Source organism: Dermacentor albipictus, chromosome 10 (genome assembly GCF_038994185.2).
Source record: "Dermacentor albipictus isolate Rhodes 1998 colony chromosome 10, USDA_Dalb.pri_finalv2, whole genome shotgun sequence".
NCBI classification, from domain to species: domain Eukaryota; kingdom Metazoa; phylum Arthropoda; class Arachnida; order Ixodida; family Ixodidae; genus Dermacentor; species Dermacentor albipictus.
This window is the reverse complement of record NC_091830.1, coordinates 8,798,349-8,824,318: the sequence shown is the minus strand read 5'-3', so window position 1 is coordinate 8,824,318 and position 25,970 is coordinate 8,798,349. Positions and strand designations below refer to the sequence as shown.

Below are 25,970 nucleotides of genomic sequence, written 5' to 3'. Positions count from 1 at the left end.
TATACGAACACAACATAATACCAAAAAAGTCAATCTAGTCACGCAAGTGCTTACGTCTAAGCATTTGGAAACAAATCTCGCACTCGAAAAGGGTAACGGGGAAGGCTGTGATTGTCCGTCTAATTATTTTTTGCTTTTCTGTTTGTTCTATTTTTTTAAAACAAGTATATGTATTTCATATAATTCAAATCTTCGAACCTCTCCAGCTGGGCCCCGCTTAACCCTACCCCATCTATCTACGCATGTATCAGCTTTCTCATACATGCTGATATGGAACGACTTCACAATTTCACGAGTCGTCGTTGTAGTATACTTCTTGTACATATTCTTGCACGTTGTTTCTATGTCGTTTTTTTATTTTGTACTATCGCATGATCTCGCATTCTCTAAGGACATGTGTGCAAACGAACAAAACCATCATTAATTTGTTCTAGTATCCCTTGTCTATGTTCATCTTTCCACACATGTGCGTATATCATATTTGAGTGTTGTAGAATATTACAGTGGGCTACAGTGGGCTACAGTGGGCTATAGCCCATCTATAGCCCACTGTAGATGGGCTATAGACTGTGCAATTTTATATCTTTGCTTAAGGACCAATTCGTTTCATCCTCAACCTCTCATCATGCTGATTATGACGGCGTCTTCGGCACTCAGAGAATATACCATATGAAATGTGACTGCGCTTTCAGAACAACACAAATGTAAGCAGGAGTGGTGAGACTTGAAGTGATCAGCAATAGCTGAACAAGGGATGTCTCCTAGAGGCAATTTTTCGGCAAGGAGACAATTTGGCGTGCAAAATTATCAATAGGGATAATTTTGAAGAACTATCACTGCTTTTGGTAGTTTAGTTGCCGGTAGTTTTGCATCACTAGGACGAAGAAGGGTCTTCTCGTTAATACGTTGCCTTCACATGACATCTCCTGTTTCACCACCGTCGACTTCGACCTTGGTTATACGCTTATGCAATACGCGTTAAACTATGCAGTCACTGATTCTGTACGCCTTTAAAGCGAAGAGGCTTTACTTCAGTATACTCAGTGCCTTCCTCAACGTTTGACCTTAGAAAAGAGCTGTGTGACACTGATATGCAGTAAGGTCAAGCGTGCACTTTATACTGCTGTCGCCCACTCTTGATGACAACTTCATAGAAAACGAGCTCTCGCGATTTTCTGTGGTCTTTTGGCATTTCCATCTTTTCTGCAACGGCTTCTTTACGTTTTGGTCTACTTCCAGCTCATTTTTTTTTTTTTGCAGTCGTTGTCTAGCGAGTGCCATGTTTCGTTCGTCGGAAAATGCTTTCCCTAGTGCTCGGCTGCAATATTTAAAATTTTTTGAGTAAGCCGTTTCAATCTTAAGTATTGTTAACGAACGCGTACTCCAAACAGTGCTCGAACTGTAAGCAATAAAAAAAATCTGTATTTCCGCTCTGCTGCTCGTTTTGTTTCACGGGTATTTAAGGCTGGTCAAGCTGCCACGAGCAGCTTTTTTCTCCACTTGCCCTCTGCAATATTGTATTTTGTTTTGTGTAAATAAAGCATACTTAGTTACCTACTTATTGATGAGAGAGCTTCTGCGTTTTGTTACTTTTTTATGTTTAGAGATACTATAAGCACTGTAAGAGTCATACAGAAGTGGACATACAAACATAGTACAGGCATGTACTTGAACATTTACTTGTGGTAGGCCTACTTCGAACAGATACTTTTTCAAGAAACCGGAGACAATTCCATGTTGACTATTCTCAAGGAACTGTTCCTGCTCTTGAAACACTCTCTGATACTCGAAGTCGTGTAGGTGCGTTGAATTTTGTCGTTGCCACCGTTTTTGAGCACGTCTAACCTCGTCCGTGACGCAGGCCACACAGCCATATGTTATGATCAAATTCACGCGTTCTCTCACTCATTGGCTTGTTCATTTTTAAATATGTGATGTTTAAGAAATGTTGGCGTCTCTAATTGACATCGGCTGCTCATTGTCACACGAAAATAATAATAACGAAGGCCGCAGGTACAAAAAAAATTAACACGCTCAACTTTAGAGTCAATAAATGCAAACAAGTGAAACACACTTAAAGTCAAGGTACACGAGTAGGCGAAAAACGCAGTCACGTAGTTATATGGCATCGCGTGTCCCCATATAGACAGCTCGAGAAAAGTGTCGCATAACTACACTAATGTCAGGGCACAGGAGAAAGCACCGAATAAGTTCTCAAAAAGGCGCATGAACTCAGGCACACAATGTAACAAAATGAAGGCATCTAAAAGATATCTTCAGTGAGTGTCACTCGCTCTCATAAATGTCTGAAGCGCCATTAACGCTCACCTTTGCAACGAATATGTTGGCCATGGACCTAAGGTATTTCTCAGGCTGCACGGACGGCGGTTCAGTGCCATAGAGTCACCTATAAAACGCTGTCGTTGTGGGTCGTACCGTGGCCATTATAAAATATATCTTATACCATCATTTACGTCGCCAAAACTGCATCGCGGACTATCAGCGCGTGGAAGATTGTGCAGCAAGTGTTCTTTGAATAAAGTACTGAGGCGCAGACGGTGAACGAGTGTTCCAAGCGATATGCTTATATTGTATATGATCGGGATTAAGAATACAAATGTACAATTTTAGACCACTTGGCAGGCGCAGTCCCTCTCTATATAAGGAGCAAATCAAGCCTTGAAAGGTGATTGGAGCTGCTTAAAGCCCAGCTTGCCGTGAATGTGAAAAATACTTATTCGGTGTAGAGCTGGTGTTCTCGGTGTGTTCTCATGGTCAAGGTTTACGCAATCAACTTGTTGTTTACGTGCGGATGAAAGGAACATTCATTAGCATTTTCCTGGGGCTTACCCTGAGCTTTGTATTTATTTATTTATTACATACTGCAGACTAATCTGGTCCAAGCAGGACGGGCAATACAATATATGATATATCTGCATTAAAAAAAATCATGATAGCATTTGAGGAAAGGACACCAAGAAACGTTATCATCTAGTCATACAGGGTGTCATAAGGTTCCATAGGCTATTCCACTCGGACACAGAACACGGAAAAAAGGAAAACTTATAAATGTTAGCTCTTGCAAAGTAAGGGGTTAGAAAGTGTGTTTGGTAACGTCGCGTAGGTCATGTAGAATACGGAAAGAAACTGTCTGATCAGTAGCCATTTTACCGTTAAGGACTAAGCTAAAAAATGCAGACGATATTTTTTTTCTTCTCGATTCAAGTAATTTAATGTTTTAAGCTTTCATGCGTAAACACTGCCTGTGAAATTTGACAAGGTGTCAGAGACTATGTGATGTCGGTCGGTGATATTTGGAAGAGAACACCTGGTCGCTGTCCGTAGCAACACAGAAACAATGATAAGACAGGGTCACAGGAAGAGCAAGACAACGCGGTGTACTGCCTTGTCCTGCACTTTTTCTTGCCATCAATTTCAATTTGCTGTGTTGCTTTCTTGTTTTTGTGCGTCAACAGACTCAAGTAGTGTTTTCTGATCTCTCTCAGTATTTCCGGAGATGGCTGTTTGGTTGGCGAAGAGGAGCGGACGTTTCGCTATGCATGCGATTTTTCTTTAACACGCCGAACGAAAACTACGTACTCAAATTTCATACCTCATATTCGGCTTCACGCACTTTGGCTTGGCTTTACCGATTTCAAACCAGTCGTCCTTGGGGCTTCATAATAAATCTTCCCGTCAAGACGCTCTCCTCAGTTTGGTGTTGGGTGAAACAGTCAAAATCAGCGCTATGTGCGTTCACATAGCCTGGTGAGATGGACAGCGGAAAACAATATATTTATTTGGCCACAACCTTATTGTCACTATCAGTACATTATTCAGCTTAAGTGCGCTAAGGATCACTACATTCTAGAAGGGAAGACGTTCGGGCCACTTGGTATATCGCTAAAGACTGAACATAGTTCGAAACATACGGGGCTGAAAAAACGGTACAGGGAACACGAGCGCTAACTTACAACTAAAGGTTTGATGAAAGCCCTGCAAGCCCTGTGAAGCGTGGCGCTTGGATGAAGCCATTCAGGACTCCTCCCAACGCCCTAAAGGCAAGTCTCAATAAAATACGACAGTCTTTGCCTAAAATGATCTAAACAAAAATAAGAAACGTCATTTATGCTCGAAAAGACGTTTTAAGTAATAATCGTATTATATCGCTATGCGCCTTGATAGCGCTGGGAGGCGTCCTGTAGGGCTTCGCGCAAGCGCCACTGTACACCTGTGCTGGAGGGGTTTCATCAAACCTTCAGTTCTAAGTTATAGCTTGTGGGTCCTTTCATTATATTTTTTCAGCACCGTGTTTCAGGCTGTTTTTGCTTTTGAACGCTGCGTTCATTTACAGAAGGCATTCCACACTCAGAGATCTCCGATTACTTATCACCTAAATGAAACCACCGCACTTGAAAATTTCCCGGCTTCACCACTTCCTCTAAACCTGTACAACCTTTCCATCATCTTGACCGAGTGTGCACAGCGGTTTAGTTGCCTCGAGATAGTTTAATGTTGCGCGTTAAAGGTAGCACGTAGGTGCCAATGCTAACCAATTTTTGGTGGTAGAAAATTGTCTAGAGAGAGAGAGAGGAAAAAGGGAAATCATCCATAGTTCTACAGGGCGCATGCATCATCACGCCTTCAACGAAAAAGATACGTATATAATCAATGCTGAAAACAATAATCCACGTCATCAGTACGCTCATTAAGGCACTGTTCCTCACGAGAGATTGTCAACCTGATATCCCGCGTTATTGTTTTTCCCGGTCAAGAAAATAATTGATACTTGGGTTTTGTATCATGTGTACCTGTTCCTCCTCGGCAGTTCGAGCTTCTCGTAACTTTACCGCACGACCACAAAAAGACACTTCTATTTCTCTCATCTTTTGCACCCCTTTCCCCCCTTCACCGGCGCAGGCTAGCGAACCGGAGATTTACTCTGGTCAGCCTCCCTGTCTTTCGTTTCATTTTATATGTATCTCTCTCTGGGACTGACGAAGTTTGTGTTTTTTAATTTTCTCTGTATTTTTATGCTCTGTTCAAGCATGCGTCCATGTGTTGTTCGTATGCTCCTGCAACTTCTTTTTTTCATCCGGGCTCCATGAGCGTTTAGGATAGTGTCGTGTAATCTCGTTAAAGGCCTGTATTGATAGTTTTGTTTTTAAAATTTCAGTATAGCTTTCTTGTTTTTTTGTTTTTTGTAGTGATGATATTGGGATAGCCAGCCTTGTTCAGTGGCCAAAATTGTCATACTTCACTGCTAATGAAAAGAAAGAAGGGAAACAGTTCTTTCAAGGCTATATTCATATGTTAAAGACGATGACAACAATGACAACGATGCTGGCGACAACAACAGCGACGACAGCAGCAACAATGACGCCAACCTCCATTTGATTTGACGCGAAGAAGTTGACTACTGGCACTAGCTTTTTTTTATTCACTTTCGGCCATGCCGTCTATTCCAAGTTGGATGTCGAGTTGCAGGAGGCCAGTATGCCGTACGCGTGGCAGGCACCGTAGGGCTGCAGTCGCAGCGGCATTCAGTGGCACTGGCCTCTGTGGACGTCGCCGTCATTCTTGGGTTTTGGGCCTTGGGTGTTACTGGCACTCTCACTGGCCTTTGGGTGCTTCGCGGTATGTCAAACTTAGCACGCTCGCAAACGCCTCGGACGCAAACCTGAAGGGATAAAGAGGTGTTAGAATCCGACTTTATATCACCGTGCCACGGATTCGTTTTACTTATTAATGTTTCATGCAGCGGGAGGTGGGTCGAGGGTGGTGACGAAAAGCAACCGTGACTAACAATGTCGACAGAAATGCAGAAACAGTAAAGAACAACAATAGAAAACGTAAATACAGAATAGGAAAGTGTCACTCTCGCCTACGGAGAAATAGACTTCCTCCGTGCTCTCGCCTGACAGCAATGTAGGGCGACCGCATGTACGTTTCGCTCTCTTCAATCTAGCATCAGCTGCTACTTCTGAGTGAGAAACCCTATTCATAAGAAAATAAGACTATATCATGATTTCCATCGTCATATACCTAAACCTAGCATATGGCTCCTTACCATAGAAGTACCACGTCTAGAAAAACACGCAGTCTGAAATATTTAATTCTTTTTTCGCGAAACAAGGGACATTAAAATAGTGTGACGTAATATTTTTAATCTTGTCGTCCATTTTTTTTTGTTACAATACGAAACAGCAAAATCTATTAGGAAAGGGCTAGCTACAGTTTCCGCTTTTGGCCATTGGGAATCTCTGTAGATGGATACCGAAATAAAAAAAATGTTTGCTTAGTTTTTAATACAAATGCATAAACCCTGCCCCCTTAGCTTATAATTTCCAGCATAGTCACACAACGTTGCCAGCCACTGTCGTTTCAAGACATTATACTTCCAAAAGCTGCTCGTGTGCCTGTAGACACACTTTGGTAGCGGACTTTTATAAAGCCTGAGGAGGCACACTCATATCTTCATATTTATCATAGTGCTTATTACATACAATATCTTCATTAATGGCCCGAGGAAATAAATATGCGCTCAGTAGCATTGATTATGGTGATTGAACAGAAACACAACTTTTGAGATTACGACCGCGAATCTCGGGTGCTACATGAGCTGCAAGGAAGTTTTCTTGTGTCTGCTTTGTATACATCAGTATAAAGTTTAAGGAAAGCCACAGCAGAAAAGATTTGTTGACATAAGTAGCACTGGAGTAGTCACCGCGATCAGGAACGTCAGGATAAGTCAAGCTGCTGGATTCTACAGGCGTCCATGCAAGTTACACGAGCAGGCGAGCTGTGGAAGCTGAACGATGAAAGGGTGTAGAAATGACCCGATTTTCGAGATGCATAATTTTAATTGAGGCGTTAGTGGAGCTAAGCTAAGTGTGCGTTTCGTTGGCTTTGTCTGCAGCATGTTGCGTACGTGGAGAACAATGAGATAAATCAGTTAAGCACGCATCAAAATGCGTGAATGCAAAAGTCACTATCTAGGTGACCCATTCCAGCTTCAGGTTCTATTGCAATGTGTCTTGCAGTGTAAAATATTTCTCCAATTTTGCGTGAATGAAACTCCAAAGGATGCAAATAAACATAAAACAGGCATTTCTTTGACATAGTTAAAAATCGCAGGGGTTGCTGCGGGGTTAAGCAATTTACAGAATCGTGAGCCGTGTCTACACTTAGTCAGCCACCTCTCCCCCTTTCCCATTTCCCATTCCCAATTTTCTCTTACCTCGTATCGTCCACAGGGCATATAGTCCAATGCATGTACGAAAGAGCTGTAAATCGTGACGTAATTGTAGCATGGGCGGTATGTGCACACCTGGCGGATTTCTGGATATTGGCATTTCACCATGCATTCTCGCATGCGTGGAGAACCCTAAGCAGATGACGAAAGAAATGAAAACATATATGTTTGGGAATTGAAGTTTATTCGAAGTGTAATAATGCTTGTACAGTTCAGGAGGAGGGCAGAGGGCAAAGCGCTTAGCGGTGTCCACCTCTGTACTCACAACCCTAGAGTTTGGCAATCAGCAGCGACGTCACTCGTCAACAACAGAGTGAACCTGATCAAATGAGATCTTTACACAGAACACTTTTCCAACGGCACAACTTCGGCATCACTATCAAGCGGAACTTGCACTCAAAGCATTCGTCATTTCGTTTATGGTAGCAACTGCTCCTTAGCAAGTTTTTATATTCTTTAGAATGTATGAACTTGTAATTGTAGCCGATTGCATGTAATGTAAGCTGGCATATGTTACAACTATTTCACAAAGCATTTCTACCACTCCATAGGTGAAGTAGCAAGTAGCGATAATCTGTGTTCTATTTCGCACGGCAAAGTCATAAATTTAGAAGCAGCGTCGCACAAATAGAAAACACGACGTGCGAATTGCAGATATACGGGCAATGCGATACCCTTTAACGCAACCACTGAACGGACGTTTGACAAATTTGTTGTATTTTAAGAAAACAAAACCTAATCCAAATAAAGGCTGGTAGAATTGTTGTTTATGCTTTTCCCATTAGACAAAAACGACGAGCGAAGATAATTTAAAGAAAAGATAACGATGCATCATGTTTACAACTCCGTAAATGCACAACTAGTATAGCTGCTGCAATTATCTTAACAGAAAATGATCGAGGTTTAAGTCAAATGAATGCGTATAACTAATTTGTAGTTCACGTAAAGTATACATAGATCGTTTTGTGAGTTTTGCAAAAATCTCACTCTAGAACAGTGGTCTTTTCTTCAGTGCATCTCGCCATATTAAACAAAAAAATCGGGATTGCCGTTATGTTGCGCAGTTAGTCTGTTTCAGGCTTAATGCTTCCAGTTCATTTTTTTTTTTGGAAGCTTGCAAATTGTTTTGTTTCACAGCGAGGCTGTCAATTAGAGCATCACATCGTTTTTCCTGCGGTGTCATGCGGTACCACGGTCACTATCGAATGTCAGCCAGAAAACGAGCAACGCAGCCTGCATCGTAGGGGGAGGTTTAAACCTGGTTGGAATCAGAGCCCCGAAGTGGCCGTACAATTATAGCCAGTGACAACCTAATAGTTACGAACAAGCTCCGCCCAAAAAAATGCAGTGCACTTGATCTTCACCTCTGAAAAAGAGCCTAGCCAGGTGGTGTGTTGCTCTCGTGATGTAAATGCTAGACTAATAGGAAAATAAATGATAGTTGTTTCAAGCTAAAATGTTACCTTTGGTTAATCAACGATACCAGGCTAACCCACAAACTTAGCCTAGGCGTTTAGATTTCATCCTGAAACCAGCGATATAAAGACCGATGTGTACGAGGAAAACAGTTGTTTCAAGTACGCGTAACTGCTTGACGTCAGGTAGATAAGCAAACTTAATTGGTTGGCACGTAGAGACTTTGTACTTGTGTATTGCCCCAAGACGTCATTAATGAGTTTGAGGCTGGCAATGTTTTTGCATGTGCACTGCAATAGTGTTGTTGAAGTCGAAAAAGCCAGTGTCAAGTAGACACCATGTACTGTTTTGTTTGCTTTTTTGTTTTATTCTTATCTAGAACGCTGTATTGCATGTGCCATATATATTATACTCAGTACACCGGTATGGATGCATACCACAGTTGTACGCGTGACTACGGGCGAATAAATTTTCTTGTGATCTATGCAAGTTTTGTTTGAGTTGGAGAGCATCCATATAACCTTTTAATTTTTAGCTTGTCACCGACTGTAGGCTGCCAGAGAGAACGCGCCGCCAGACGCCGGCGTTGGGGAGCATAGAAATACTAAGCTCGGTTATGGCGAAGCGTTTGAATTTACTCGCACTGTACATAATGGATGGTTTGAAAATTACTGGGTAGAATTGGAGCCATGGTCGACGAGACTCCTTCAAAGGGCATGAGAACTTCTTTATACAGCTTCGCTGTCTGTCGTGGGTGAGTTACTTGGATTTGCGCACATTTCAGAAGGTTTTCCTTTTAGAAGGAGAAATATAAGATTGCTAACTGAATAGTCTCGCAACTTCACGAGATTTCGATGAGGTCTTCTTGGTATAGTTACTATATTATCCATAATACATTAGAGAATACACTGAAGTCTGAATGAACCAAATACTCGTGCTTTGCAGAACTTTCTGTGAACAAGAACGTCCGAAACGTGCGAAAATACTTTGGGATCCGTGACGTTATACTGACGTTCTGACTTGAAGAAGTGCTTCACTGAAAGATAGAAGTCGTGTTGTGCTTTATTGACCCCTGCAATTAAGAAGGGTGCATGACACTGTTCCCGACAGCCTGTCCCTTACATATACCCGTACAGTCGACTCCAGTTAATTTAACTCTTGCGGCACCGCAAGATTCGGCTGAGTCGTCCGACAGGCTGCCTTATCGAATGGTGGAAAAATGAACGAATTCAAATCCCGTTTTTTTCCTTGAGGTAGTTTCTAATGCCCTTTTACTTCATTCTCTGTAAGCGCGATTCAACCAGCGTGAGACGAAGAACGTCAACATATTTAAGCGATGCCTCAGCATGATACGTCATGAAACGAGGAAGTACGTCTCATTTTGTTGTAGCACAAGTTGAACAAGCACAACAGAAAGGCACATTTGACGCACACAGCGCTGTGTGTGTCACATGTGCCTTTCTGTTGTCCTTGTTCAGCTTGCGCCCCAACAAAATAAGATATGCCGTACTAACAAGCCCCTATAGCAATCCTTAAGCAAGTACGGATGGCTTCGAGGGCGGAATCAGCGTCAGTCCGAAGAAGATCAAAATAAATTGAAATAAGAAAGATTCACGCCTAGGAAAGTAGCAGCACAACCTGCTGAATTTCATATGTTTTCAGAGTTTTAGGAAACCGCTGCGCTGTTGACAGGGCGCCGGAGGTGGTCGGATGGGGTCGGACCAACCGAAGTGACATGCTTTTGAGCTCGAACTAAGCGAGTTTTTCTTCCGTAGTAATGTATGAGCTTTCGCCGAGACATTACAAAGCATTCGAATTAAGCGAATGGTCAATTAACTGAAGTCGACTCTATATATAGTTCTACAGGAGACCAGACTCAATTAAAGACAAGCTTTCGCCACCGTTTCAGCTCAAGAAACAGTGCGGAAAAATATAATTCTGAAACACAACTGGGGTTGCCTCAGTACGCAAAACATTGTGCCACTTGCCCATGTCCCCACAGCCCGTTGTCATTACCAGTCTTATGAAACTTGACCCGACTAGTATAAACACTTAGAGATCCTTATTGGTCGTTATCAACTTTATCGGACTTGATCCGACCCTTATAATTCTTACCAACCTTATCAGAATCGCTGCGGTCATTATAAGCCCTTATCGCTGTTTGGCACCTTATTCATCCGTATCCAATCATTAGAAACTGTGATGAGACCCATATAATCCCTCATCACTCCTTATGATCCGTATTAATAAATAAATATTAGATGATATGCACGTAACGATTGACTCACCATGTCAGCGGTCACATTATTTTTGCTCGGAAAGATGTTCTTGCAGAACTCGTTTGGAGCCACTTCCATGCCGGGGTACTTGCCCTGTTTCGTGTACCCAGTGTTGCTTACTTTCCAGCACCACGGTCCTCGCATTCTGTGATGTTTTTACAAAAAAGGCAATTTCCAGTAGTGCCAGATACCACTAATATATGTGTTTGCGCGGATTAGAAAGTATACGAAAGTAGCATGGCCACAACTAGACATGACAGGCCCTCTGCAACCGGTTAGCAGCACACTGCATTTGAGCACGAGGTCCCGGATTCGTTGCCCGCGTGATAGGGGAGATCCTCAGCTTGCGAAAGCGCGCAAAAGCACACTCATGTATTTATGCTCACTTACAGGAAGCCCCCTGTCCAGCTTTGTTTTTTTCGTCATGGAAGCACTCTTTTAGCTTTATGTGTGGAGGTGCCTGAAGCCAGAGTTCCAGAACGTATTACTACGTGAGCAACCCATTTTCTAACCGGCATAGCAATATAGTCATTGACAGTAGAAGAAACGGGACTAACAAAAAAATAAATAAAAATAAAACGGCTTTAGATAGTTTCGTTGCAACGTCAAGTGTAGGCAGCACCGCTGCTCGTCAAGGAATCAGTCTATGGGTCTCACGTGACAACATTCCGAATTTGCTTCAGGCTGCATGGGGAGAAACGATGGTGCTTCGTCCCACCGTCGACGTAGCTCATGATGTAGCCTTCGCTCCAGAGGCAATCTAATGAGCCCGGGTCTTTAGGAATCCACGCCATTGGCATGCTCTGATCGTGAGCCGCGCCGAGCCTGGAACAAGTCGGTGGAAAATTTGTTAGACATTGACATGGAAAGAACCAATGAAGGACATCAAAAAAGTTGGCGAAAAAGAAAACTGAATAACCGACGTGTGTTTCAGGGCAATATTAATTAGCCCAAATTTTATAATTTACAACAGTGCCCTTAATACATCACACATGTAAGATCAAATAATTCAGATGTAAAACATATTTTCCGGGTGTCGCATTTTGCGCGAACGACACCCTTACTTGTGTGCATGAAGGCATAAACCGACTTGTTATTAAATTAATTGGAACACCAATGGATTTCTCCTCAAAGTTCGGGAATTAATATCTCGAAACTGCTATCGTCCTAAGAATTCGTTCTAAGAAGATCCGCCCTTCCAACTCCACGGCTAGAATTGGTAAATTGCAATATGGGTCATAAGGTAATTGGCTAAATTCCTAATTAGTGAATGTCTTTAATTAGTCGATTATGCATTTTACGCTTTTTTTGCAAGTAATGTCCCCCGCTTCGAGTATCAGATGACTTCATGAACTAGAACTTATCTATCTGCCACAGTCTAGTTAAAAAAAAAATGAAATTGTTCGCTGAAACATCCTGTATGCTGAAATCTGCATAAGAACGTAGGAAGCTTAGAAATGGGGCTTTTACACCTGTTGCCTTAGTGGCAATCGCCCACTTTACCGAGGCGTTATTTTAATTTGGGTATTTAATTAAGAATGTTACTAGGAACTCCTGACAGGTCTCGTCAGCGTCTGTGCAAGGTGCGCTAGGTTCCTGCAAAGTCTCACTTCGACGTGTCGTCTCGTCTGCCTATGGGGCTCGTTTAGGAATCGCCCGCCGGATTCTTGACCAGCCTTGATCACGAGAGGCCACCACGGAACTCGTGTAGCAATGGTCTCAGATAACCCACCGACACACGGCTAGAGGGTTAAACATCGGCAGGACAGTATACGACAGGATTTCACTGGAGGTACTCTTAACTACGAACACGGCGCGAAAACCGGCAAATAACAGCGCGTCGGTAAAACAATGACGCGAAGAGAACATACAAAGCTCTGCCGTATCTCGTACCGCCCAGTGCTTTCCGCTGTTAAACGCAATAGGTCAATGCGTGGCTCTTTCCTGGCTGGTTACCCGCCTTGGTGGCTTAGTGACTAAGCTGTTGCACGGCTGAGCTCGAGGTCATGAATTCGATTCAGTGACACGGCCACCACATTTATATTGGGAGCGGAGCGCAAAAAAAAAGAACGATTCTGTGCATAAATTGAGGTGCGCATTAAAAAAACTCCATATGGTCTAAATTAATTCCTTAGTCTTAATTCTAATACGATTTGCCTCATAATCAGATGGTGGTTTTGGCAAGTAGAACCCCAGAACATAATTTAATAAACCACTTTGCCGGCATTACAGCGGCAAGTGCCACCTGAAGCCTTTACGTCACAAATACACAACGCGTGTGTGTAGGCATGCCCCAGCGCCACCGGCGTAGATAATCTGCTTCCATACTTTTCCACACTTCCACGCATTTCCACACTTGTCAAAGGGAGAAGTTCGCACGTACTCTAAACACAAGCGTTGCCTTTAAGAGTTGGCCACGCAATTCTTTGTTTTAGACGCTGGTGATGTCGATGATTTCCGATGTTTAATGGCACGAAGGCTGCTATGGCCATAAAGTGCCAGAGCAATGGTGATTGGTCTGTTCAGAGCTTAGGCGCTGGTATTAGCTGATCATGAGTGACCGTGCCGATAGCCAGAGTTCCCGCTCTTGTGCCAAAACGTAGAAACATAAGTGCACGTTGCTGTATTCTTACACGTGGGCCGCCTCGTGTGTCAGCGTGTGCATTCCGTCGTAGAGACCGGCAGTGTCTTCACCAAGGGCAACGTATTGTCGCGTGCACAGGCCGCCTACGTAGCCGATGCCTGCGTGAAAGAAGGGACGAGCGAGTTATTCCCCTGTCTGCTATAGCAAATCGATTGCAACGCTATACCTTACTTGTTCAATAAACTGAAATGCAATGAACTGTGCATGCGTATAAAATGCGAAGCATTATTTAGCTCATCTCAGACAACTTCCGCTATGAAGAGCTTTCGGTCTCACCTCGTTTTGTAAAAAGAAAATTCCGGTGTCCGATGCGGGAATTGAACCTCTCGGCTTGCCCGCCTTTGTTCTCAATGTTCTCCGCCTTTTCGAATGTAAAGAGAAATCAAGCTCGCGACGCGTGACTTCGCTACCTTCACAGAGGAAGCGCGCTGCTCGTCGAGTGCCTCTAGAGCAGCCCCATGCGCTCATCGAACGACGCCTGCTTTGCTGAGTCACGTAACCATTTGATGCATCTTCCCCCCCTCTGTATTCCCGCTCCCCTAGCGCAGCGTGGTTGAGGCGTCCTGTGGTGAGAAACAATTACCCCTGCTGCGCAGTACCCGAATTTTCACTTCACCCTCCGAAAAAAGGAATCTCCATGTTCTGAAGTACTCGCATTTCCGGGAGCTCACTATGATATAGTAGACATAATTATTCGAACTCATAACCAGTGCTCACAAGGCTTACAGTGTGCGACTCGTTGCAGAAATTTCGCGCTTGCTCGTGTATGACGCTGCTGCGTTCTACGCGTAGGGTCCGAAAATGACATGACACGAGGTCCGAATGACACTCAGGCAGCAATAGTGAAGGATATCCAATCCCTTCGATTATGGAAGAGCGAGTCCGTCTCCATAAGAGGGACCGCAAGTATCATGGAGTGAGGTAATCGCAGTAAACCCAACCATGTACGAGGTCGCCGGGCTCCAGCGGCGCAGAACACTCTCCTTCGCCAACAGTGGGTGGGTCTATGCCTAAACGTCTTCTACAAAACAAGCGTGCCCGCTACGAATAAGGAGCGAGCACGACTGCAAAATTAGACCGCAAGACCTTCACTAACTGCAACATAATTTAGGCGTGTAAGGAAGGAAGGAAAAAGGGGAGAAGGAAGGCAGGGAGGTTAACCAGTTTAGCTTAACCGGTTTGCTACCCTACACATGGGAGATGGATGGGGGCGATGAAAGATGGGGAAAGGGGAGAGAGAGAGCACATAGCACAGCACACACATCGTTGGTTACAGTGTGTCACTCTTGCGCGGTACGTGACATCACTGTCACAGCCGCTTGTCCAAGCCCGTCTCCTTCATAAACCGAAGTAGACCCTTCGTCACCTTCACCTGCGATGTCTTCTGTCGGCGGCATGTGAAAATCGTGTCGAGGGACAATGGTCTTCAAGGTGCGCTAGAACGGATGCCAGGGACTGTCGCTGAACATTATATTCAGGACAGTCGCACAGAATGTGTTCCAGCGTCTCCTCGCAAAGACAGGCATTGCAGAGAGCGTCAGCCATTCCAGGGCGATACGAGTAAGATTTCGTGAAGGCCACTCCTAGCCATAAGCGATAAAGCAGGGTGGCCTCACTTCGGCGGAGTCCAGTTGGCATACAGAGATGCATCAAGGAGGGCAGGTCGTGTTGACAATAGCTTCGGTTGGTCTGGCTGCTTGGTGTGCACCATAGAGAGAGCGTGATCTCCCGTGCAAGCACTCGAAGTCTGCTGGCAGTGTCGGACCGTAAATGTGGTATGACCTCTTCCTGTGTGTCTTCAAGAGCTGTCCGAGCGGCTTTATCGGCGTCTTCCTTTCCTATGACGCCGCAGTGTCTTGGCAGCCATTGAAACGTCACGTGATGTCCTTTCTCATGTGACGTGTGGAGTAGGCATCTAATATCAAGCACGAGCTGTTCGAATGGCCCGCGACGCGCTTTGCAAAGCGTGCATAGATGTAACTTACGTATTCGGTTACGTCATTTCTGTACCCAAGTGGTCCATACACCCTCTGCAGCAGGCACAATACATTTCACGTACCCCACTGCGGCTGCGTCCCTGATAACGCTTAACCATGTTTTTAATGCGTCATTCTTAGGGTGCTTCACGGGGGCTAACTATCTGTCTATGTTTGTGTCTACGTATGTTTGTATTTAACTGTTTTCTAACCAGCACACTATAGCTGTGCTTTTCAATATTTGCCGCTTGAAGAAGTTTGCCGCTTAAAAAATGGCTGTGGCTTAGGTAAGGTTAAGCCCAGGATGCGAAGCATACTAGCCTTTATTTTAGTTGTTGAACCACTGTTTAGCCTGGTGAACTGCTGTTGCTTGGCTATATTTGGTTCGGCTAGACGAAGAAACAACTCATGCATTACTTCTTCGCCTTCAAGAGTGGAACGCGACAGCGTTCCCGTCGACCCGCCAAGGGGTGTAAGACAATGGGCTACAGGGCAGCGACTACGCGCCCCGCATTGGACGCGGTGAGCGTCGAGCAAAGCAGCGTTCGGCGCGGCAACGAAATGTGCGCCTGAGCAAGAGACGCACGCCTTAGAAACAGCGCGTTTCTAAGGCAACACCGCATTCACTAGAGGCGCTTTTGTACCGCTTTGAAGCGTTGTACTCGTGGCTCAGTGGTAGCGTCTCCGTCCCACACTCCGGAGACCCTGGTTCGATTCCCACCCAGCCCGTCTTGCAAGAGTTGAGCCAAAGCCACTTCTCCTCTGTCGTGACGTCACGGTGTCACGTGATTTCATGGTCACCGCCGCGCCTGAGGAGCTGGGTTGAGCCCTCGTAATATGCTTCGCATAAAAAGTAGTCTGGCGGTCCCACGCCGCCAACTTCTTAGGGGGTGGGTGCCTTCCCCAGCATCTCGAACACCCGCAGTTACCGAGCGCTGGGCCTTGAGGGCGCTTGTACCTATTTCACCGTTATTGCACCAAGTGACATCACTGGTCTGCCTCCCACACCTGTGGCAGACGATTTCAGCAAAGCTGTTGTGGTGACAAGGGGCACCCAGAGACCTTCGCAGCTATGTATAGGACCCCCTTTCGAGATGAGAACCCATGTAAACAACCGAGCTCCAGATCGTGGTACATCTTAGCCATCAGAAAAAGACCGTTTGGTTTCCGGCGGCACCGGGATTCGAGCCCAGTAGCAGTACCATATTAGGTGCACGCTTTACCATTTCGCCACCACTGCGTTTTATAAAGTGAAGCTTTCTTTGCCTTTTCCTTCGAGTTCTCCACTGCTACTGCTGCTGCTGCGGCTGCCCTGCACACTGCCTCGGGGGACAGTTGGGAGCTCACGGCAGGGGTGCGGGAGACGAGATAGGTGACGCCAACGACGTTTTGGTACAGCGGGGCCACAGTGCTCTCTGACGCGCCCTTGGGGACGCCACAGCGTCCTCTGGACGCCGTCATTAGGCGTTGCCCTCGCATAAGCATTGCTCAAGCGCGAAAAACAACGACAGTCCAGGGAGGTGGTAGGGAGAATGTTAGAGAGGGAGAGAGACAAGGCAGAGACTGAGTACAACCGGATCCTGTACCGACGCAGTCAGGAAACAGGTGATTAACCTTACCTCTCTGCGCTCGTGGCAGCTCACCTAACATAACACTGTAGAAAGAAAATGCGTCGTCAGAAAGCAATGCTCATTTGGGCTCTTTTCAGTAAAGGAATGACTGAATCAATGACACGCACTGTGTACTGCATGGACAAACACAAGTGGTGCAGGCAGGGTGACGGTTAAAATCACATCACGACTTTAGTATGCCGTCAACATCACTGCCAAATACCGTCAATGACCACAAACAGCACAGAAAGCTTCGCTTACATCGATCGATTCTCATACTGCCTTGGATTTGCATGTTTTTCTTTTTTTCTTTGTAACATGGGAGAACTTTCAGAAAAATAAAGAACTGCAGAAACTCTATCACTGCGTTACGAAAATTTTTGTGCGAAAACGGAACTTACCCAAGACGCTCGTACTCATTGTGTTGTCCGCGGCTACGGAGTATACTTCAAAACTGCGAGAAGAGGCGTTTCACAATACAGTATACACATAGTTCCTTAGCAGTTGTTGCGTATTCCATGGCAAAAAGTTTGAAACAAGAAGCAAAATAGCTAACATACCCAGTCATTAGATACGCCATATCTGGATTACCATACTCATATTTTTTGCTATAAGCGTAAGCCTGGAACGCTTCAAGTGTAGATGAGCTTTCCATGTAGCTGCCGTGACCCTTCTTATATTTGCTGAACTGAAACAATGAAATGTAGAAATGTAGGGGTGGAATAAGTTGACAGTGCACATAATACTCGAGTTAAAAGAATAATATAAATAAAGGGTTACCAAATCTCGTTCAACTCCGACGAGTAAGAACTGAACCTTTGGATTGCTGGTGTCCGTGTATCTCATGTTTACCTGCGGAATGACAATCAGGAATTGTTCAATGTGAATTTTTATTCTTCTATATTTTATTGCATAAATTTATTGAATCACATTAGAAAGCCACCATGGTGGATGCTGGAAATCATGGTGGTTGTAGTGGTAATTATGGTGACAATGGTGGGGAGCTATGCCCATCGTTGTTCGCATGCCGGTAATCATGGTGGCCATAGTGGGACATCTGGGAAGCAATGGGTGGAATGGTGGAACGAAGGCGGGTAGAGTGGAAGGGATGGTTAACATTGCTGGGATGTAGGGCCTAGATAGAGCTTACAATAACCATCCGGGCTCTTAGCCAACCAGGCTGAAGAAGGGGGTCTATGTAAAAATATTGTTATATGAAAGCACAGTAGTGAAACTACTTACAGGGTGTATTTACAAGGGTAGCAAGCACCGGCCAAGATGGAAGCCAGCAATCATCAAGCAAGGCAAGTCCTCGTAACGTGATGATGCAGTGACAACTAAGGGTATGTACTACCCCACTAAATCTAAGAGTCGACGTTAACTTCGCGAGTCGCACGTATCAATATAAGTAAAAATGGTAATATAGCTTGATTTGTTGAGCTTGTCAAACAAATCAGTCTATAGTTCGGCGCAAATTATATATGGTGTTTAAACCCTCCCCTACTCTCCCCCCTCCCCGGCAATTTATCACCGGCATCGCGTGTACGCAGTTGCGTGAGAGACTTTGCATTGCGTGAGAGTCTGGGCGCACAGTGTGTTTTGGCGGATTAGTTAGCGTTGATGCGAGTCGCAGCTTGAAAGTCAATTCGCTCGCCGCTGCTGCCGCGCTTCCTCACTCCAGCGTTTTGACAGCAAGTTTCCGTGGTTATCAAGTGAGACGGGTTCATGTTTGCTTGTGCGTGCGCGTGACACCGTGCTTGTTAATTTAGTTAATGTGCCTTTGTTCACAAGTTTATACAGCCAATAAAGCTACTATCCTTACTTCGTATGGCTAGCTGTCCACTAATTTGCTCTCGCAATCGATGCTTCGCCTTACTGGCGAAGCTAGCACTTTATTTTTTTCAAGAAAAGGGGATAGATGTGATGTCGAAAACCGACAACAGGTGTTTCTTCAGTGCGTTATACATTACGTTTACTTCAAGAGATGACGCCACCAGCACTCATGTATACAAGTGGACCATTTCCAATGAAGGCGGCTTTTGGTTGGGACTGTCTTGGCGTGAGTATGTAGCACGCGACACTACAGGCCCCTTCGCTAAATTTAATAAATTTCGTCCAACGGTCTTCTCACCTGATTACGGTGAAAGCCATATTTTAGTAGCGTACAGCGTAGGCAGCGTGAGGCATGAGACAGGTGTGCGAAATCCACGTCGGAAACAGGTTTCATGCAGTTTTCTTGGACATATTTATTTGCTAGAGACATCTCCACAAGATGTCGCAGCATTTATACAGTATAAATATGTAGTTGGGCCAATAGTATTTTTTTACAGAACTGACTAATGTTACCACATCAAATCTCTAATGCCGTTTTGTATACGCCATGCGTCAATGATTGAATTTAGGAAGTGATAACAAGACGTATAACACTTCGGGATGGTGCTAGGAAAATATTGCGGGATGGTTGTGCCGCCTCTTTGCAGCCTTCGGATGTGCAGACCGCCAGAGTATGGCCCCCGTGAAGGGTGGCGCAACTTGGGTTTCTGCATAACGGAATTGCCCTGTTTACCGGAAGATTCCTTAAGCCTCTGCTCAATCTCTTGGGTCACAATTTTCTCTGCAATTAAACCGCCTCTTGGCATAAAACGAACGTCGCGAGTTTTCTTGAGCGGAATGTAAACAAGGGCGACACTGCTGTAGTAGTTTGTCTATCAGCTTGTACAATGCAGTCAGACAACAATAACGAAGAACGATATTAAATGGCACTTATACTGATACTCACCGAGTTCGTTTGTACGCATAGGTATTCTATTAATGCGAGCGTACTTTTAAAGTGCTTGTGATGCGGCTGGTCAGAAACTACGAAGAGTTCTATGGTGACTGCTGCGGGAACGCCTTGGGCACCATTGCTCCTTTCGTCAAGAGTTATGTCTGCAAGAAATTGTAAATAAATATACGCTATAGTACAGAAAAGCTCAATAAATGCAAAACTCAACAAAACGGGCGCGTTCTCAGCATTTGTAACTTCTCCATGTTGACGCACGTTCGAACCTAATATTTGTAAAAAAAGAAAACACACTTCGAAAACTATTTGATTGGTTATAATTACCCTTTGCACTCACGGACATTTCCACGTCTAGCATTTCCTTTTTCTCAATTTCATAAATCATGTGCGGAATAAGCAGTTCGTCCGACCTCTCCATTTCAGGCACTGGCTGAATCCTTTGGTACGGTCCCACAAGGCCTTCCTATAAGAGGTGGCAAATTCGATGTCATTGCTTTACATACAGTCATTATAAGATTGTACCAATTTAGTGAAAAGCCCAACTTTACTACTGAAAGCTGCGCAGTTTCAAGTACCCCTCCCCTCCCCCCCTCCTTAGTTGTTGTTAACACTTCCATCAACCACGAAATGCATGGCAAGGAAACGTGTGGCTTTCGGAAGGCATTGCCATAGTTAACACGACTTCCCTGCGTCGCTTCTATAACCCTAGTACTGCCGCTGGCGCGTGCGCGCATGTGTGCATGTTTTTTTAACAACCTTCAGTAAGCAGTATGAACACAGTCATGCATCAGTTGTACCGGATAACACTTTTGTGCTTCGGAGCTTTTCAGCCCAGAATAATTATGTATCACGTGACATTTCAGCGTCAGCATGCCGGTTTAGCAGGATAAAGGTTTTCCTAAGAACTTTGATATCCCAACTCGCTCTCACTGACATTTTAAGCATCGTTAAATCGCAGAGCAGTAACCACACACTTGTGTGTTTTTTTTAAATTTCTTTGCACCAAATAATACGGCGTCGTTTTACTTCTTCTGACAACAGTATTGTCACCACTTGCTTTTGTTTAATATATGTATGCGCATTCCAAAATAATTTAGCGCATTGAAAGCCCACATATGCGATGATTTCAATAACATTCCATCAAAATATGTGAAATGACAATGATATGCAACCATCTCAGCTAAGGACCTGCATGACCCTCAAAACTGACATAGCTGCCTGCTCTTAGTTATTGAATTGTGCTCAGTAAGCACAGTTGGTGCGCATATGTGGGGTTCCTGAAGGCTACTTGGTGAGTTTAGATGAAAGCCGGAGGATTCAGAATCATCGAAATATTTTTTTTTTTTGGCTCGTGGAACTACATGTGTAGCTTTATTAATGGCCATTGTTCGTTATCGAACAAGTGATGACGCGCAGGGAAATACCTATGGATACATTTATGCTAGAGGAAAGTTTCAAAAACTCACAACTTCGACGCCGGTTTCTTTTCTTCTAACGTGCACAGTCGCGAACTGCGTTTCATCTTCATGGAGATTTCGTTCGATGTCTTCTCCGTTGAACTGTGAAGTTGGAGTAGAATCAGTACTAATAACGGTTTGCCTTCTCCGAAACGCGCTGTTATAATCCATCTAAGAAGTGGCCATATAATACAGCGGCAAAAAATAAAGGAAAATAAAGCCACTTGTCAAGTGCAGATTTTAAGTAATAGCAACTACATGTCTTTTTTTTTGCTTTAATAGTTTACATTATAATCTACTGAAATATGTTCTATTGTTCATCTTTTGCTAAAATATGGCTGTGACAATGTCTGCGTTGGTAATTACCTTGACGCTTTCTTTAACCATAAATTGGTTATAATGCAATGCGCTGTCAGAATGCGTAGCAGTTGTCCTTGACTGGTACCTTGTCTTCAATTTTCCAAGAACAGGACAAGAAGGTAACCATTTCGTTTTCACCGAAACTATAGCGGCCTTTCTCCGATATTTCGGCGTATTCTTAACCAACGAGGAGAGGAAAATTATGAAAGCGCAATCACAGGGTGTTTAAATCGAGGCTTATTTTTTGACGGGACTACAGTCTTGTTTAAACGACACTGTCGCTTTATACGCTATACTGGTAGATTTTGCCTGTACGCTTTTGCTGAGGTGCTCATCGCTGCGTGATCATTTTGGCAACCTACGGAAATTAACCACTTTATCGTCATCTCGATGTATTCCCAATTTTCCCATCCAACCACTATCACTGATTTGCGCTGCACAGCGTGACCATTAATTTTTAAGTTTTGTGTTATTTTTAAAAAGGTCGTGCTGTAGATAATTGTAATATAATTTTAGCCCTTGAGCTGGATTATTCGGAGAGGCGGCCATCACTTGGACGCTAAATCGAAACACATACTCAACTATTTAACAAAAATCCGCTCATTATCTTTTGAATGGATTATTTCACGGCACATGTTGCAATTTACGAAATGTAGCTGCTGAGTTTGCAAAGTGTATTCATTTGAAATGAATTTTCGGAATGGTGCCAGTTTGGAGATATGCGCCGTAAAACTGTCGTAGAATGGCAGTGTTGTTCCACTTACTGTTTTTCCAAAACGCTCTTTTCTGCATTGAATCCCAAAAGTAACTGGAACAGTCATGCATTTCATTGAACACTTCGGTAAGTATTATCTCAAAACTGGTGTCATCCTGGAAATTCATTAAAAGTGGAAACGTCTTGCAGGCTCACCGGCTACACTTCGCGAATTGCAATATGTGCCATAAAGCAATACTGAAGAAGTTAATTTGTGAATTTCGGTTAATTAGTTGAATATGTGTTTAGACTTCTTGTTTTAGTAGTGTCCGCCTCTCCGAATAATCCAGCTCAAGGACAAGAATTTCACTTAAAAATTCCAGAAAACTTAAAAATAATCACCCTGTATATATATATATATATATATATATATATATATATATATATATATATATATATATATAGTATATTATATTATTATATTAGTATAGCAATTATAGTATATAATTGCTCTGTCGACAGCTTGATTGATCAGCCTGCCGAGGTTTAATGTTTTTTAGTTTTGTTCTTTGACATGTTGACAATGGGACTTATTCTGTAGCACCTGTAGCTTATGAGTTCCGGTGCGTGCAAAAATGAGCCCCGGAAATTTCCTGAAAACTTACAAAATTCTCAGTTTAGTCGTGCAGCTATCCTAAAGTTTTTTTTTTTTTTTTACAGTTCTGATCTGTTCTATAAATAATTTTGGTCCCCATCTTGCTTCACTGTTATGAGATATACGCGCATCGCTGTCCTTGTTTCTTAAACTTCTCTAGTTTCTATCGCTGGAGTTTCGCCCTCTTTCAACGTGAAAAGTGCAGTAGTTTCTTTTGCGCTTCTAACAAGACTGAGAAGTGAACGTGCGTCTCTAACTTGAGAAATCATCTGGAATTTTACTTCACTTGATGTCAAAGTGAACAATACTGAACTCATAAAAGAAGTTTTGGTGAAATGCTTGATGTGCTACCTAAACTCCCTTTCCATGTTTCAGTGTTTTTTACATTTTCGTTATTGTTACTTCTAGTGTTCAACTTAGCAGTATTTGTACGCTGTGTAGGAGGTCTGAATCTGTGTAACACAAGCTGGGCACTAGCCATAAATGATGCCTATAGGGTCCTGCGCTGTTCTGAAATTGAAATTTAATGATTTTCTGCACTGTTTAGAAATTGAAATTTATTGATGTCCAGGTGATAAAAATGTAACAAGATTTTAGTTCATAAGAAGTGCTGACGCGTAATCGATGTTACGGACGAATGTCGGCCCGTTACTCTGGATGAACATGCTGAATGCGTGAAGACGAACGTCGTATTGCTTCCAGCCTCGTTTCCTGACTCATGTAATTGAGAAACATATTTAGCAACATGCCATTCCGTTATCTTAAAATTTGATTTTGCACGTAATATGGTTCCATCACTTTTTAATTTCTTTATTTATTGACCTTTGTAAACCTACTTTGCAGGTCCTTAGAGGCATTACGTAAAATAAGGGGGGAGGGCGTTTTGCCCCCCCCCCCCCCCTTAAAAACGCGTTTTGCCTTTCTCGGCTGTTGGACAAGTGTTGCCGAGTTAAACCGATTGCTTTCATTTGATACCGAGTTCCGTCGAGTGGCTGTCATGCTACTCAGTTGTCGTTGGCGCTACGCTGCAGCTCGTTACAGTCGTGGTTTGTCTACATCTGGCGCACGTTGCCTTCCCAATGTTTTGTTGAACTCAGGTGCGAAATCTTGAAAAATGCGAAAGATAATAAATACTAATAAAAAAAAGAGGCGATAGCTTCTCGAAATTGTCTAGTTTCTCTGAACGTCTTCACGGCCGCATGGTCGCGTGCGGTGCAAAACCACGATGTCAGAACCATTTATAAATTTCTTCAGCATCTCTCCAACCTCTCTTCTGCGGTGTCCCTCGGCGCGTTCAGAGAGAGGAAATCAGCGCTCACATCCGAGCCAAATAAATTGTACTGTGCTACGCATCGCGGTGAGGAGTGCTCCAGTAGCTTTCCGCTTTTTTATAGCCTAAGTTAATGACAACTTAGTAGTTTCTCGCGATCGGTAGATATTTCCCAAATGCAGCGCATAACTCGTTCTTCAATCACTTCCGACACGGTCGTTCCCCATGAGGGAAGTACATGTCGCGTCCAGAATTGATCAGTTGACAGGCGCTTTTCTCGATAACTGTAGGTATGTGCACATAAATTACGGATTTAGAAAGCCACGCTAAAAGAAGATAGAAAATAATAAAGGAAACTGGTAAAACGTGTAAATACGTACAGTCATTATGTAACGATAAATTATCTTAGAGATTTTTTCTTAATAACCTTAGAGGCCATCTTCATTCATACTGTCTTCGTTCCTAGACAACACTAACAGCACTAGATTCGCACTCATCTCTTACCTCATCTTATCTCAAAAATCTCTAAGAAAAATCTCATCTTACCTAAAGTTCGCACCAACTACGGAAAGCAGTCTCTTCATTTCCGCGCTTTTTTATTGTGGAACTCGCTACCTGCTGTTTTAATATTAATGACACCACATTGATTTATTACAGAATTCAAAAAGTTCCTTTTGAACCAACCGAGCCATACATAACATCTTTTTTTTTGTAAATGCCGCATAATGTATGCGTTTTCATTTCCATTGGTTAATACCGAAGTTTATATCATGCTTATTAATCACGTATGAAACAGTTTAAACAAGCCCATTTTCTGTTCATTTTGTTCATGTTTTCATATGTTGCTTAAGTGAGTTAATTCGCGTTCTACTGTTTTTATACTTGCTGCCTTTCTAATTTGTTTTTATAGTTGTATTTGTTACTGTCACTGCGTAAACTAAGTTCACTCTTCCTTTCGTATATATCATGTACAGGAGGTCCCAATTCAGTCTCCGACTCTGGGACTTCCTCCTGTATATTACATGTTGTACTAACTTCGTATGTAGCAATAAAATTTGATTCTCGTTGTGATCTACGTAGAATCTACATGTGGTCAGTTATGTCATGCAGTGTGCTGTCGAAAAGGCGACAGTGCGCACTCGATGCGTTTCGCTTCGGGCCACTCACCAAATGCGTCAGTTCGCGTCCGTTCTCGTGTTCCAAGACGCGGAAGTGGCGCGCGGCCACCGACGCCTTCCTGAGATTCAGCGTCAGCTTGTCGTGCAGGTTCAGCACCAGTCGCCCATCGGCCGAACGCTCTTCCAGGAGACGTGGATAGACCAGCCTAGGTTGCTCTATTCCTGCAAGAGGCATTTTGAACCGTTGTACTGTAGGCAGAGCGCGATTTTTTTCCAGCTCGGGTTCATTTGCTGTGAATGCCAATGCGCTATAGCGTGCACATTCAAATGAGGTATTTTGCAAGGGGACTTTTACTCTTAGCCAAGAGAGAATTTCATATGTTCGTGCTTTGGTGGCGGGGTATAGGGCACGGTCAACGAAATTTTTCTGAACGTCTTACTTTCCGTATGATAT

At 43.6% G+C, this 25,970-nt stretch overlaps 1 protein-coding gene across 1 annotated transcript; it reads right to left on the bottom strand.

Annotated features, from left to right (window-relative positions):
* Window positions 1-5,440: 5,440 nt before the first annotated feature.
* Window positions 5,441-25,751, bottom strand: LOC135920380 (venom metalloproteinase BumaMPs1-like). The gene is made up of 12 exons (XM_070527593.1): window positions 25,566-25,751; window positions 21,429-21,521; window positions 20,287-20,425; window positions 19,960-20,108; window positions 17,961-18,032; window positions 17,741-17,868; window positions 17,582-17,634; window positions 13,584-13,692; window positions 11,608-11,775; window positions 10,960-11,095; window positions 7,241-7,387; window positions 5,441-5,680 (listed from the first exon to the last, which is right to left on the bottom strand). The coding sequence occupies exons 1-12, from the start codon at window positions 25,749-25,751 to the stop codon at window positions 5,441-5,443; spliced, it is 1,620 nt and encodes a 539-aa protein (XP_070383694.1).
* Between the last annotated feature and the right edge of the window lie 219 nt (window positions 25,752-25,970).

Coding starts and splice junctions, on each gene's coding strand:
- LOC135920380 (XM_070527593.1), bottom strand. CDS start 25,751: ATGCCTCTTGCAGGAATAGAGCAACCTAGGCTGGTCTATCCACGTCTC. Junction 20,109..20,286: donor AATGTCCGTGAGTGCAAAGG/GTAATTATAACC, acceptor AATTTCTTGCAG/ACATAACTCTTGACGAAAGG. Junction 18,033..19,959: donor TATGCGTACAAACGAACTCG/GTGAGTATCAGT, acceptor GTCATTCCGCAG/GTAAACATGAGATACACGGA.